At 47.3% G+C, this 16,312-nt stretch overlaps 2 protein-coding genes and 1 pseudogene across 3 annotated transcripts in view; 2 read left to right on the forward strand and 1 right to left on the reverse strand.

Annotated features, from left to right (window-relative positions):
- Positions 1 to 16,312, reverse strand: part of LOC306667001 (putative vomeronasal receptor-like protein 4) — a gene marked incomplete at its 5' end in the record, with an annotated part of 178,812 nt that overhangs the window by 24,449 nt on the left and 138,051 nt on the right. The window lies entirely within an intron of this gene.
- Positions 2,585 to 3,138, forward strand: LOC306667003 (vomeronasal type-1 receptor 3-like; annotated as a pseudogene). The gene has a single exon. The product of its transcript is annotated as a vomeronasal type-1 receptor 3-like (transcript).
- Positions 6,140 to 11,197, forward strand: LOC306667004 (protein dispatched homolog 2-like; the record flags this gene model as incomplete). Its single annotated transcript, XM_079149241.1, is given in 5 exon segments — positions 6,140 to 6,231; positions 6,511 to 6,806; positions 7,148 to 8,302; positions 8,305 to 9,071; positions 9,073 to 11,197. Coding segments are annotated over 5 exon segments (3,729 nt in total). The 3' UTR covers positions 10,492 to 11,197.

A 16,312-nucleotide genomic window follows, 5' to 3' on the forward strand; every position in this document is an offset into this window, starting at 1 on the left:
CCACCCAACAAGTGGTGTTCACATTAGTCAGTCCAAAAGAAAAGACAGTGACACAGAAGGTGTCTCAAAGCTCCCTCACATCCATGGCAGAGCTTTGGAGAGTGGCAAGGTGAAGAGACGACCAGGAAAATGGGAAGGAGGCCCTAGGTGACCAAAATAAGGAAGTGCTTCATAAGTACACTGGGCATTGAGGAATCTTTGGAAATCCATTTTGACATTCCAGCCCAGGTTGTCTTCAATTCTTACTCCAAAACCACTGGTTAGCACTGCTATTCCAACATGGTTTGGTTTTTCACTTTGCTGAAAACATTGGTGCACACCTCAGCCTCCCAGCTTGTCAGGGGAAGACACAGGGCTGGTATCCATGGGCTCCCTGGAACTAAGCCAGCACATTAGCCCAGGTTCACACACATGGAGCTGCTGGAGAGCTTAAAGACAGGCACACATTTAGCCCTGGAAGATGGCAGCAGGTGTGGGGAGGAACCCTGAGGAAAGGCATCCCAAGTACACAGAACAAGTGCAGCTCTGAGCATCAGTCAAACGTCTGGATTCTTCTGTTCTGGGGCATTTATGAATAGTCTGAGGTGAGTCCCAGGTGAGAGATGAGGGCGGAGAAATTCATTTGAAAGAATGAAATCCTATCAGTCTGAAGGTAGAACCATGATCTCCAGAGCTTGGAAGGGTGGGGAAGGCAGGGAAGATGGACAGCAGGCCCCAGGAACAGCAGGAGGAAGGACTGCATTCCCTGCTCTGCAGAACAGTGGGGAAGCATGTTCTGTCGTGACCCACCACATATTCTTTTAAGGACAAAACAGAGGATGTGAGGTCTCCAAACAGAAGCAGAAGAGGAGGGGAATGCCAGCTACCCTATGTGTACACAGGTACACAACTGCTGTGAGTTCCCCTGCAGTCCACGATTAAATGCAGCTGCTACATTTCAATCAATGATTTTAAAAGAACTCTTATAACTCATTGAAAAATAGTAAGAAAGAAAGGACAAAGAAGAAAGAAAGAAAGAAAGAGAGAGAGAGAAAGAGAGAGAGAGAGGAAGGAAGGAAGGAAGGAAGGAAGGAAGGAAGGAAGGAAGGAAGGAAGGAAGGAAGGAAGGAAGGAAGGAAGGAAGGAAGGAAGAAATGGAAAAGGAGGAAAGAAGGAAGTAAATGTAAGAGGGAGGGAGGAGATCTACCAACATGGAGTGATAACGTCAAAGCAGCCCTGCTCATCGCAGATGGAGAGGACAGATGTGGGTGAATCTGGCTGCTAGGACGACTGCAGACAGGGCTCTGCAGAAGCTCTGTGGCCACCATGACCCCCTCTGAGTGAAGACACCTCCCCCCGTGTCCCCAGCCCCTTGCTATAGCAGTCTCCACTGGGGATTCCTACTCCATAAGCCACTCCCATCTCTACAGCGCATGACCACAACGCCTAGTGATTTGTCTTCTCCTAATGCCCCTTGTTAAATATCAACACGCCAGACCTGTTCCAGGCCTCCCTGAGAGACCCTGTGTTCACTGAGTGGGGACTCGGACCTGTCCTGGGGTCACTGCTAGGGGGTATCTCCTGGTTCCTGCCTCCCTGCAGTTCAAATTCTGATTCTTGTTGGAGGCATCTTCCTGGAGATCTTTGTCTGACTAACCTTTGACGGTTGAGGTGCTGTAGCATGTGTTTTGCAGTTTATTTGATGTTCATGTGAGGAAATTCTCCTGAAAATTCATAAGGAGTGAAATAGCAGAATCATTCTGAGTTTTAAAAGACAATCCTGGGATATACACGAGTCAAAGATGCAAACTGGACATAGGATGTGACTCAGTAGTGGTTTAATTAGTAAAAATGAGGGAGATGTATACAGTAAACCATAGAAGAGGTATTATGGAAGAAACAAATATTGCTAAATATGAGAGTTGTTGAGTTGGACCCATAAGATTTTGAGTGTGTGTTCAATTTTGCAGAGGAAGAGAGTTAAGATGAGTGGAATTTGGAATTGACTGATGGGATCTGGTAGACTAAGGTTGAAAACACAGGGACGTGTTCAAGCTGGGATCTTTCGGATGAATTCAACAGAAGCTGGGATTCACACTATAAGAGATATTTAAGGACTTGAACAAGCAGTTCCGTTTTGGTGATGTGGAAATCAGAAATAGAGTCTGCTTTGCAACTTCACATATTTGTTTCTTCTTCAACAAATGCCATTAACAGTATACAATGTCCTGCAAAGAGTGCCCCAGGGAAATAAAAAGATTTCTTGGGCAAAGCTCTAGTCCACTGCATGTACCATGAATGTCTTCCATGCGGCAGGAATGTGCTTGACCTGACTGTACTTGCAGGCTACTATCAGTGCACCCGATGTTCTTCTCAGGAAGAATCTCAAAGAACTGAAGTGATTATGTTCATAAAATTACAAATGGTTTTGAACATGATCAGGATAACAATGTTCCTCTTTCAAACTGGATTTGTCACTGTGGGAAATATTTCTGTCTTTATGAATTATATAGTCATTTTCTCAGTGGACTCTGAGAAGAAATCAGTGTTCCTTTTTCTCATCCACTTGACTTTTACGAACTTCCTAATGCTCTTTTGCAGGGGAATGCAAAAGATAATAGCAGCTTTTGGTTTGAGAATCTTCCAAGATGATGGAAACTGTAAAACTGTTGTTTACCTGCAGAGGGTGGCCTGGTGCCTGTCCATCTGCACCACCAGTCTCCTCACGGTGGTCCAGGCCATCACCATCCGTCCCAGAGCCTCCAGGTGGGGGAGGCTACAGCCAGGTCTGCCTGGCACATCCTTCCCTTGTTGCTCTTCTTTTTCATACTCAATATCTTGATAAGAATGTTTTACATCTAACATATCAGCAGCATGAACACATCACAAATTATTAGCAGGTACAGGTACTGTTACTCTTAGTCAGAAAACTGGCTAATCAGATGGACTTTTTTCCCTGTCATGGTCCTTCGAGATGCTGTGCTCCAGAGTGTCTTGGGTGGGGCCAGTGGCCACATGATCTTCCTCCTCCACAAAAATCACCAGCATGTCCTCCACCTTCCGACCTCCAAGCTCCTCTTCAAAACACACCCTGAGGTGAAGGCTCCTCAAAGCATTCTCCTTTTGATATTATCTTTTCTTTTTTTTTCCATTGGGTAAATTGATTTATTTCTTTATATTCAAGTTTCTCTTTCCACAACATTTCCATAGCTGTAAGTGCTCAAGAATTTGTGACTCTTGTTTATGTAAACCTCAGCCCATTTGTGCTGATTCACAGAGATGGATATCTGGCTAAATATTGGGCTTAGAAAGAGAAAAAGACATGGAGAAAATGTTGACTGAAGTGATCCTTCCAATAATTAAGTTTGAATTCACCAGTTTTTGTGCTGTATGTGATGCAAAATCTGGTAAAATTAGGTAAATTATACATAATTACATTCTGCCACCACAAAGCTGGTGACAGTTCTGAGCTGACAGAGGTCATCAGACGCTGGAGGGACCCACCCAGCTTTCCATCTGCTTCCCCCACCTTTCAGGAATGGGCTGATGTTCTCATGCACGTAGGATGTCTCCTGCATACACCCCTTCTGCTAGTCAGATACAGAAACTGACTAACAATTTGTATCAAAATTACTTATAGATTCCTTGACCTAGTAACTTCACTTCTAGGACTCTAATGATGCTGATATACATGTTCATGTAATATATGCAGCTGGGCATGGTGGTGCACAGCTGTAATCCTGTTTGCTTGGGAGGCTAAGGAAGAGGACCACAAGTTCAAGGCCAGCCTGAGCAACATAGAGAGGCCCTAAGCAAATTAGTGAGACCCTGTCTCTAAATAACATATGAAAAAGAACTTGGGGATATGGCTTAGTGTTTAAATACCCTGGGTTACATCCTCTGTATTAAAAATAAATAAATAAAAAGAAAAAAAAACAGACAAACAAAATGAAAAAATTTAGATTGCAGTGCTATTCTGAAAATAAATCTCAATGTCCAAGGAGTGGGAAAATTTTGGTTGTTATTTAAAAATATCCCTAAATGTCCATCTACCCAATTGAACATTATCAAACTTCTTAAAGAAAGAGTGAGTTCAAGCTGTGTTCATTTGTGCAGGTATCTAAGGCATATTTAAGATTCACTTAAAAATCCATGCAGTGTCACAGTGTTTTAATAAGAAATAAAAAACATGCCGTTGGACTTCCTCTGCATGTGAACATCTGCACAGTACGAAAGAGACTGAAAGAGTAGTTGTCTCTTTTGAGAGAAATGAGCTTAGTGCAGGTGTATTAAGGAGAGTTCTATTTTTATTTTTTATTTTCTAGATATTTGAATGCACTTTGAAACAAATGTGGAAAATCCATGTTGAAAAGAATCCGCGCCCTGCTCCACAGCATTGTGCTAAGTGCCTTCATGCTGCCTGTGCTTCAGTCTCTCCTAACTTCAGAGACCCACCAAGTATTCTGGTTCTAAATGAAGAGAAAGACTGACCTTGTCCTTTTCTTAAACCAGCAAAATATTGCGGGGCACAGTTCTGACTATGAGGGATTCCATGGGGCTGCTCTGAACCTTCTGTGCTGCCGCTGTGCTTCATGCACATACTCACTGACTGAGCATCCAACCCATGAGACACAGACGTGCTCCAGTTGAAGGAAGGCCTCTGTGTCTCCCGGGGGCCCTGCATCTGGGTGCCTTAATCTCTCGTGGACCGTGATGAATGCCTGCTCTCTCCAGTTGGTTTGTGCCAGGTCACTAGAGGTTTTAAGTAGCTTAGTAACATTATGTGTCATACTCTAATACTTTCAAGTGTTTATCTTCCTCATATAATGGTTGCTGGCTTGAAGACAGCTCTCCTGTGCCAGCCTGCTCCTGACAGGAAGCGTGGAGAGCCAGACCACGTGTGTCACCCATCCCTGAATAGGCCATTGCTCTTAGACCCACAGGGAAGGAGTCCTGGAAGTGCAGTTAGGAATGCCATGTAAGTGTCGAATCCTGAAGGACAGGCCCCCGAGCATCTAACATAGAAAGTCTTTAGCAGAACAAGAGGAGATTTTGGGACTGGCAGCAAAACTTAGTCCAGATTTGTCTGGATCTTAGTTTTCTTAAGTGTTATTTTGTCTCTATCCAAAAGTTGGGCTTGAGTTGAGAAAACTGTGTACACTTATAATTACTGGCAGAACTTACAGAAGAAGAGAAGCACATCATTAAAGTCATCACACCTCAAGTGGAGTGGTCAATAGAACCAACTAGAAACTCATCCATAGGACACAACTGCAGGGCACAGGCACCGACTTTGCCACTTTGTGTGTTTGCAGTTTTGTTTTCACCAATTAAGAGGAAATAGTCAGGTGAGCTCTGCCTCAGTCTGTCTTTGAAAGTGTTCATAACATTTAACGTTTGGGCTGGGTTGTGGCTCAGTGGCAGAGCACTTGCCTGGCATGTGAGGCCTGGGTTTGATACGCAGCACCACATATAAATAAACAAATAAATGAATAAATAAATGAAATAAAGGTCCATTAACAAATTAAAAAATATTTAGAAACATTAAGTTGTCCCAATAGTACCCAATTGTGGTGAGAGAGATAAATTTCCAGGTTAAAAAAAAAAAAAACTGAAGAAACACATTAACTCAGCCTAGCAATATTATTACTGATGTATCACAATAAAGTTGATAATATTTAACAAATATAATAACAACTTGAAAAAAAACAGAAAAACACTTTACCTAAAATTCCACATTGATTCCTAAGGGTAAAGGATTTCTCACAAGAAATACTGGACCAGAGACAAAACTCCATAGATCATTTGCTGCATGGTTGGAGTAACACTTTGGATCCTTAGAAATTATCATCAGTTCATATTCAGTGACTGTCAGTCATTCCCCACCACCAGTCACCTAGGAAGTTACTGCTCTTCCCTCTGGGGAGCAGCGGGAGGCAGAGACCAGTGCACCTGGGCAGGGTACAGGTCCTCCTGAGGACCTCTCTCCCCACTGTTCAGGTGGCTCTGGGTCTGCAGACTGGCTCAAGGGTGGAGCAACTGAGGAGCCCTGACAGCTGCTCTGGGATTCAAGGGGATCACATTCTGAGCACCTGGAGCTTCACTCCATCCACAGACAAAGCCCAGAGAGGGCAGACGTTCACTGTTCCACTTTATAGACATGACGACAAACAGGGCAGTGACCAAGGTCTTCCCGAGTCACACAATTCTCATTCTCCATCATGGTGACCAGGGCCACCTTGCCCTTGGAAAGTAGGTGCCACCCTACGGGAAGTGACCTCAGGATCAGATGGTCCCTGTTGTGTTTAAGGATTCCAGTTAAATGCTAGAATCCTCATGAATTTCTTCAGTAAACACTGCTGGTAAAACTGGAAGTGTACGTAAAAAATGAAATTGGACCCTTGTACCACACACACTCTCAAATCAAGCTGTGTCAAAAGGCAGACAGAATTTTCATCCTCCTCTGCACCCTGGCTGGACTACTGGGAAGCCAGCTACCTGACTTCTCCAACCCTTTACTGGGAACCAAAGGGGCAGAGCTGGGAACAGCCCAGATGGAGAACTCCTCTCCACCTCCCTGCAGGGCTTTGAGCCTCGGGATACAGACATTGGACGAAAGCTAGAAGTGTGGAAAGCACTGCAGGCTCTCACAGGCGCCAGGAACCTGCTTTCCCTTTCCCCAGACCTTGATCTGAACAGCTTGAATTCCCATAGCACTCTGAATCCTGTACACTGGGACAAGGCTCAGGAGAGTGTGGTCCGGGCCCAGAGAATGGTGGAGCCCCCTGAGGACAGAGGGCAGGAGAACTTCTTCTGCGGCCCCCCTGGTAAGCAACAGGTTGGCCAGCCCTGGTATCCATGGTGGTCCCTTCCCTACCTAGTAGGATGGGCAGGCCCAGAACAAATGTGGGCAGACAGAAGGAGAAGGCAGCCAGCTGGTCACATTCAAGTTAATGTGTTGTGCTACAGCTGGGAGAATGAAGCAGATCCCAGATACTCCAAGCCAGTGGGATCAAGCTGGGTGGGGGTGGGCACAGGGACAGGATCAGGGAGTCAGGAATGGGTTTCAGGCTCCTGGGACTCTACCCCTCTGGTGGCCCTGGGTAAGCATCTTCCCTTTGGTGGTGGGCCCAAAACCTGGGCTGAGCTCCAAGGGGGTGTGTTACAGAGAAGAGCAACACAAAGCTGGTGTTCATGTCCACCACTGTGGGCAGCCTGTGGAACCTGCATGCCATCCATTCTATGTGTCGCATGGAACAGGAGCAGATCCGCTCCCATCCCCGCTTTGGGGCTCTATGTCAGCGTACAGCAGCCAACCAGTGCTGCCCCAGCTGGTCGCTGGGCAACTATCTGGCTATGCTCTCCAACCGCTCCTCCTGCCTGGACACTACCCAAGCTGATGCAGCCCGCATACTGGCCCTGCTGTGGGCTTGCGCCCCCTATTACCATCGTGGTGTCCTGGTACCCTCTTGTCTGGGACCTGGGCATGACAAATCCCCACACTGTGCCCAGATTCCCACCAAGTGCTCCCGGAGCAGTGCCATCTACCAACTCCTTCACTTTCTGCTAGATAGGGACTTTCTGAGTCCCCAGACTGCTGACTACCAGGTGCCCTCCCTCAAATATAGCCTGCTCTTCCTGCCCACCCTAAAGGGTGCCTCCATGATGGACATCTACCTAGATGGCCTAGTCAACCCCTGGGACCTCTCTGACAACTATACATCCATTACCGGCATGGACCTGGGCATCAAGCAGAAGCTGCTGAAGCACTATCTGGCCCTGGATACGGTGTACCCCTTGCTGGCCCTGGTTGCCATCTTCTTCAGCATTGCTCTCTACCTGCGCTCACTCTTCATCACGCTCATGGTTATGCTGGGGGTGCTGGGCTTCCTACTGGTGGCCTTCTTTCTTTACCACGTTGCCTTCCGCATGGCCTACTTCCCTTTTGTAAATCTGGCAGCCCTCATCCTGCTTAGCGGTGTCTACGTCAACCACACACTCATCTTCTACGACCTATGGCGCCTGAGCAAAAGCCAGGTGCCCTCTGGGGGCCTGGCGCAGCGCGTGGGCCGCACGATGCACCACTTTGGCTACCTGCTGCTGGTCTCCGGCCTCACCACCGGCGCGGCTTTCTACGGCAGCTACCTGAGCCGCTTGCCGGCAGTGCGCTGCTTCGCCCTCTTCATGGGCACCGCTGTGCTAGTGCACATGGCGCTCACACTGGTCTGGCTGCCCGCCTCCGCGGTACTCCATGAGCGCTACCTGGCGCGCGGCTGTGTGCCCCGGGCGCAGGGCCCAAGGGGCGGCAGCGACCCCTGGCGGCTGAGCTAGCGTTGCACCGGCGGTTCCGTGGCTTTCGGAGGGCGATCGCCATTCTCTCGCGCCTGCTCTTTCAGCGTCTGCTGCCCTGTGGCGTCATCAAGTTCCGCTACATCTGGATCTGCTGGTTCGCGGCGCTGGCGGCAGGGGGAGCTTACATCGGCGGCGTAAGTCCCCGCCTGCAACTCCCCATTCTGCTGCCGGCTGGCGGTCAGGTCTTCAGGCCTAGTCACCCCTTCGAGCGCTTCGATGCAGAGTATCGGCAGCAGTTCCTGTTTGAACAGCTGCCTGCGGACGAGGGCGGCCAATTGCCAGTGGTTTTGGTGTGGGGAATCCTGCCGGTGGACACTAGCGACCCCCTGGACCCTCGCAGCAACAGCTCACTAGTGACCGACCCTGACTTCTCAGCCAGTAGTCCAGAAGCCCAGCGCTGGCTTCTGACACTCTGTCACCGAGCCCGGAATCAGAGCTTCTTTGGCACCCAGCCAGAGGGCTGGCCCACACTGTGTTTAATGGAGGCCCTCCAACACTGGATAGAGAGCCCGGCCTGTGCCCGCCTAGGACCTAACGTCTGCTGTGGTCAGTCAGACTTTCCCTGGGCCCCCCAGCTTTTCCTGCATTGCCTCAAGATGATGGCTCAGGAGCAAAGCCCTGATGGCACCCGCGACTTGGGACTCCGTTTTGATACCCATGGCAACCTGGCTGCCCTTGTCTTGCAGTTCCAGACCAACTTCCCATACAGTCCAGACTACAACCATGTCCACCACTTCTACAAACGAGATCAGCTGCTGGCTGGCAGCAGAACTGGGCAGGTCACCTCCCAGCCTCCGCCGTGGTTGGTTCACCAGTCGCCTAGAGCTGTACAGCCTGCAACACAGTCTGAGCACAGAACCTGCTGTGGTGCTGGGCCTGGCTCTGGCACTGGCCTTTGCCACTCTGCTGCTGGGCACCTGGAATGTTCCACTCAGTCTGTTCTCTGTGGCAGCTGTGGCAGGCACTGTACTGCTCACTGTAGGACTTCTGGTTCTACTTGAATGGCAGCTCAACACTGCCGAGGCCCTCTTTCTCTCTGCCTCTGTGGGCCTCTCAGTAGATTTCACTATCAACTATTGCATCTCCTATCACCTGTGCCCACATCCTGACCGCCTGAGCCGCGTGGCCTTCTTGCTGCGCCAGACCAGCCGTGCCACAGCAGTGGGAACCACTGCTCTGTTCACATCTGGCGTGCTCATGCTGCCTGCCACAGTGCTGCTCTATCTCAAGCTGGGCATCATCCTCATGATGGTCAAGTTCGTCAGCTGTGGCTTTGCCAGCTTCTTCTTCCAATCTCTGTGCTGTTTCTTCGGGCCAGAGAAGAACTGTGGACAGATCCTCTGGCCCTGTGCCCATCTGCCATGGGACGCTGGAAGTGGGGAGCCTGATGAAGAAAAGTCACAACCAATAGGAGGGGTACCTGGGTCTTGCTCCGAGTATTATGAGCTTCAGCCCCTGGCATGGCGCCGGAACCCCAGCTTTGACACTAGCACAGCCACCAGCAAGCTATCCCACCGGCCCTCAGTACTCTCAGAGGATCTGCAGCTTCATGATGGCAACTGCTGTTCCCGAGCACCACCAGCCCCTGCCTCCCCAAGGGATCTGCTCCTGGACCACCAGGCAGTCTTCAGTCAGTGCCCAGCCCTGCAGACCTCCTCTCCCTATAAACAGGCTGGCCCCAGCCCTAAAACTGGGGCCAGGCAGGACTCCCAAGGGCAGAAGGCTGAGCCCTTGCAGGCCTCACTAGAAACCCCGGCTCACTGCCCCAGGCTCAAGGCTGAAGATCTTCCTGATGGCTTCTGCTCCTCGGCCAGCACCCTGGAGGGGCTCAGCGTCTCAGATGACACCTGCCTTAGCACCTCTGAGCCCAGTGCCCGTGTACCAGATTCCATGGGTGCCTCTCCAGAAGACCTGGATGACACTGACCAGCCAATACTTGAGTGGGGCCAGCTGAATGGGAAGCGAGACACTCTGTGGCTGGTGCTGAAGGAGACAGTGTATGACCCATCACTGCCCAACTCCCACCAGAGCAGCTCCTCCTGGAAGGGCCGTGGCGGGCCCGGGGATGGCAGCCCTGTGATGCTGCCCAACAGCCAGCCAGATCTGCCAGATGTTTGGCTCCGCAGACCCAGCACCCACACTTCTGGCTACAGTAGCTAAGGAGGATCAGGGGAAGCCAGACCTGGGTGCAGAACCTTGTCAGTGATGATAAGGCAGGAGCAGCACCAGGCTGAAGCCTGAAAGTATTCTCCAAATCAACATGGATTTAAAACCCTGCCAGATGTTCCAGCCTTGATCTGTCTGCGACTTACCCCCTATATCTGGAGGATTCAACAGGGAGTGCCTTTGGAAGGGAATACAGGCTCTCCTTGTGACCTGCTGAGGGCTCATCTGCTCCCACAGTGCCAACAAGGATCCCTCCTCTGGAAAGGGGAGAGGCCAGCTGTGCAGTTCTGAGTATCAAGGGAGACCAACCTGACCCCTTCCCAGCTGACAAGATATTCAGTGACACTATGGTACCTGGTCTTTGGAATCCTTTTGGGGTACCTTGCTGGCCAGAAGAGCCCTTGGGCACCTCCATAACCTCCTAGGTCTCACTCCTCCCATTGACTTTTCATCAGGACACTTCTCACTTTGGGGGGAGCTTCTCCGGGCCAGAATTGGGCTGAGGCCTCTGTCCTAAACTGCCCTGCTCTACTCGCATTCTCAGTTTCACCAAAAGTTCTTCAAGGCTGGGCAGAGATGGCTGCTGAGAATGAAGCAGGAGAAGGCGGAATGATCAGTCTCTGAGCATTCTTAAATTGCAAGACCCCCTCTTCAGAAGCAGGTTCCAGTGCTCTCCTCTATTAAAAAAAAATGATAATAATTCTTTCCATCCCCACACCTCTTAGTCTCCTTGGACTCTCACTACTTTACTACAGCATGATCTGCAGTTGGTTAGGTTTTTACCCCCAATTTGCAGGTAAAGACATTGAGACTAAGTAAGGTTAATTGATTTACCCAAACTCATGTCACCTGTCAATGGCAGAGCAGTATGCTGACTCATTCTACTACCATAACTCCAACTCTCCACCCAGCTACCTGCTTCGGGGACATTGGCTCCTTGGCTTTCTTGATCCCTTGCTTCTAGCACACTCCTCCAACCTGCCTTCTGTGATGTCTCTGTGTAAACCCTGCCTCCCCTTTGGGCCTCCATCTCCAGAGAAAGCTGTACTCTGAACAGACCACACAGTTCCTCCCTGTCTCCGTTGTGCTTCCCTCTGAAACCTTCTGAGATGTCTTTCAGGCTTGTGGCATCATGGCTGATTCTGAGGCTCCTGAGGCATGTCTCTTCCATGGCCATAGTGTACAGAGTGGCCTCACCAGAAGAGGTTCTGAAGGGTGGAAGAGGTTGAGCAGAATTCAGTTAAGGCAGGAACTCAGACCTGCCCTTTTGTGTGTATGGTGGGGGAAGGGGCTGGTGAAACTGAAGCTGCTCCCCACCTAGGTCAGGTCCCATACTTTTGAAGGATGAGTTTCTCTAGGGAGCACTCAGCAGACCAAATCCTGGCTCTCCCTACCCATAGCAGAGTCTGTCCTAAGGTTTCATCCCTGTTAAAACTCATAACACTAGGGAACATCAGCAAGTTTATGGAACATCTGTTTTGCACATGATATTACAAAGAATATAGGTATGGAAGGAAAATTAAGCACCTACCTTTGATGAGCTCACATTTTGGCTGAGGAAGCAGCTTACGTGATTCATGAAAACTATTGATCTAGGCCATTTTACAAATGAGTATCAGAAATAGGAAGGAATTTTTCCTGAACAAAACAGTCTGTGACAGAACTGAAGGCAAACCAGAGAATGTTTTTGTTTAATATTGTTGTGTTCCTGTTATTAAGACCTACCTCCGATCCCAAATAGCTCATGTCAAGTGGAGCAGAAATTCAAATGAGACATAAAGGTTATGGAAGAAAGAGAAGACAGTACAGTTGTCCCTCAGTATCCACCCTCAGTATCCATGGAGAATTGGTTCCTGGACCCCGAGGATACCAAAATCCAAGGATGCTCAAGTCCCTTGTGTAAAATGGTGTAGTATCTGCATAGAATCTGCGTATATCCTCTCATATACTTTAAATTGTCTCTAGATTACTTAAAATATCTAATACAATGTATATGCTGTGTAAATCGTTGTTACACTGTGTTGAACAAAGAACAGTCTGTGTTCAAAAAAAAAAAAAAAAAAAAAGGCAGACAGAAGACCTGAAGTCACACAGATGCTCCAACACGATAAGGGAAACACTCCTCCACAGTGGTCTTCCCTGGGGGATTTTGGATGTGACCCCTAAAGCAGAGGAAGATTGGAACCAACCACCAGGTGGGACTCCATGAAAATTATTAGCTTCCCCACAGAAGGAGACAACCCCACAAAGAAAACACAGCCCATGAATGAGAAATATTCACAACCCTGTGCCTGATAAATGTTTACTACCCAACATCTATAAGGAATGTCTAGAGCCCTCCAACCTCTAAACACAAGTGCCCCATTGGAGAATGGGTGAGGGTCTGAACAGAGTTTTCCAAGAAGAACAGCAGGCATCTGAGCAGGTTCTGGGCATCACTGGTCATCTGGGAAATGCAAATGAAAGCCTGCAAGAGCCCTCCTCATGCCTGTGAGGTTGGCTGCGTCTAATGGAAAATGTGTAAAAAGTATGAGTGCAGGTGAGTGTGCAGAAAATGAATGATTTTTTACATGAAAACATGGCACTGTAGTTACTCTTTTAATGCAGTTTTTGTGAATGTCATTTACTATTACTTTTATAAAAAAAAGTACACGGAAATTCTATAAAGAATTAAAAGGGAAAAGAGGGGTCTGTTTCATAATAGAATGAGATAAACATCATTACCCTATGTACATGTATGGTTATGCAAATGGTGCAACCCTACATTGTGTACAACCAGAGGGACAACAGTTGTACCCCATTTGTGTACAATGAATCAAAATAAATGAAATTAAAAAAAAGAATTAAAACTTTTAAGGAAACAATCTTCAGCAAAAAGAACAATTGGGCAGCACTATCATGTTAGAGAACCAAAGTGTACTTACCACAAAACTGAGGTCATCATGACATGATGGTGTTAGCATAAGATTCACGCAGTGATGGACAGCACAGCAGCCTGAATCACCACATGTCTGCAGCCACCTGGTCCTCGATAGAGGTGGTCAGAAGAGACCCCAGGGAAACACAGCCTTTCCAATAGAGCAGTGTTGAAAAAACTGCAGAGCCACTGAAGAATAATGAAGTTAGATCCCTGCCTCTCACCAGATGAAACCAATTCCAAATGAAGTGAGACCCACAACCATAAAACTGGTAAATGTAAACAGGAAGGACCTAGGACATCAGCACAGTCATGAATTGTTGAACAAGGTGAAGAGACAACCTATAAAATGTTTGAAAACATTTGCAAAGAATATGACCCATGAGAAGTTAAGAAACACAATATTGATAAAAGTCAAAAATTTACAACCAGCACTGCTATTGTACCTTGCTGATGGAGAGATTTCCTAGCATTTGTAAATCCCTGGTTTCTATACCAAAAACTGCAGAACAAAAACATACAATCAAACAAAAGAAAAATGAAAGACAAAATTAAATTGGGAAAATAAACTACAACTCAATCATAAAAGCAAAGCAAAATGATACACCAAGAGATAAACAAATGCCCTGATTTAAAGACGGACACCAGACTTATGTACATGTTTCTCATAATTCCTCAATGTCACTAATCACCAGGGTGATGCAAATCTAATCTAGATTGTGATAGCACTTCACCCCAGTTAGAAACGGTGTCCTAAAAAAGACAAAGGAGAAGTGGAGTTGCTTGAGGTGTGGGGAATAAAGACCTCTTACACAGTGTGGGTGAGAGTGAAAATAAATATAACTGTTACAAAAACACTGTGGGGTTGCACAAAACATTCACAGTAGGGCTACCACAGGTCCAGTAATCACACTGGTGGGCATCAAGCCAGTGGCCTTACATCAGCTTACTGAGGAGGCTCTACAATCCTACAATCATTTCAGCAGAAATAGCCAAGGAGTGGAACCAACTGCAGTGGCCATCAGTGCATGCCTGGAAAAAATCCAGTGGCCCTTATCTCACCCTGGACACACAGCAACTCAAAATGTGCCCAAGACCTGGGCTTAGGCCAGAAGCTCTGCAACTCTAGAAGAAAACGTAGGGTCAACACTGCAGCATGTAGGCACAGGCAGCGGCTTACTCAGTAGGACCACTAAAGCTCAGAGAAGAATGCCAAGGGCTAATAAATGGGAGGCATCAACTTAAAAAGTTTCTACACAGCATAGAAAAGAATTTGGAGTGTGAAGAGAGAACCTATAGAGTGAGAGAGGATCTTGCTAGCTACTCTTCTGACAGAGGATGAATATCTGGAATATACAAAAGAAGTAAAAATGGTTAATAAATAAATGAAAAAAAGTACTGTACATCATTAGCAATCAGGGAAATGCAAACCAAACCACACTGAGATTGCATCTCCCATCAGTCAGAATGGCAGTCATGAAGAATACCAACAGATAAAGGCTGGAGAGCATGTGGAGAAGAGGAGAATTTGACCCTGTTCGTGCAATGTCACCTTAGTGCAACCACCATGGAAATCAGTGAAGGTTCTCCAAAATCTAGACGTGGAGCCACCGCATGACCAGCTGGACGACTCCTAGGTATTCATCCTGAGGAGTTAAAATCATCACACTGCAGTGATACATGCATGTCCATGTTTATAGAACACAACTCACAATAACCAAACTATTGAACTTGTCTAGGAGTCCATCAGTGGATGAATGGATAAAGAAAATGCGGTATGTATACACAACAGGGTTTTATTTGGCCATAAAGAAAAATGAAATTTAATCATTTACAGGAGAATGGATGAGATCTGGGATCATAATATTAAACAAAATGAGTCAAACTCAGAAGGTCAGAATCTTATGTTTTCTGTATCATGCAGAACCTAGAGAGGAAAAGGAAAAGGAAAGTGGGGGTAGACCTCATGAAAATCATAGGGAGATCAGTAGAGGAGAGAGACCAGGAGGCGGAAAGGGGGGGAGGGAGAGTGCGGGGCAGTGACATTGGCCAAGTTATATTGTTACATTGTGTGTGTGTACGAAGAGGTGACAACAAATCCCATCACTGTGTGCAACTATACTGCAGCAGCAAAAAATCGGGGGAAAAATAGTTGGTAAGATCTGTTAAGAAATATGATTCAGCCATAACTATGCATTCAATCCTGGCACTGGCAACAATGTGCATGGGAATGCAGATACTTTATTAGGTGAAGTAAGACAGGCTTAGGAAAGTTCTGCATAATCACACTCCTGGGTAAAATTTAAAAATGTTGATCCCACAGAAGTCCAGAGTAGAATTTGGAACACCAGAGGTTCAGAGGGAGGGGAGGATGGGAAAGTGGATAAATGATACTAAGTACCAGTTACATGGGAGCAGGAGACCTGGTGGGCTATGAGCTGCAGGGTGAGAACAGACAGTGGTAAAGTAGGGTGTATTTCAAAAAGCTGCAAAAATTTTTTTCGATGTTTTCTGCATAAATGATGGATATTACAACATGTGTACACACACATACATTCATCTATGCGTGTGTCTGTAGACTGTACAACATCACATGTAGGGAAACATTACATAAATGGTAGATTTTTGCCTACATTAAAAGAAGTAAGAGAGATGAACTGTGTTGTTGAAATATCTTTCTAAGAAGCTGGCACTTTGAATCCTTCGAATCCTCTCTCTCAATCCTCACGGAGAATCCAACATCATTTTCTACAGTGAGGACAGAGGAGGGAGCCAGTCCAAGCATTCTCTGGCCAGGATTGCCCTTTTCAAAGGAGCCGTGTTATGAGAAGCTCCGCTGGCAGGTCTGCCAATCTGTAAGGAATTTGGAGTCACTGCTCCTGTTGAGGACAGGCCACT

This window comes from Sciurus vulgaris, assembly GCF_902686455.1.
Source record: "Sciurus vulgaris genome assembly, chromosome: 7".
Taxonomy (NCBI): Eukaryota; Metazoa; Chordata; class Mammalia; order Rodentia; family Sciuridae; genus Sciurus; species Sciurus vulgaris.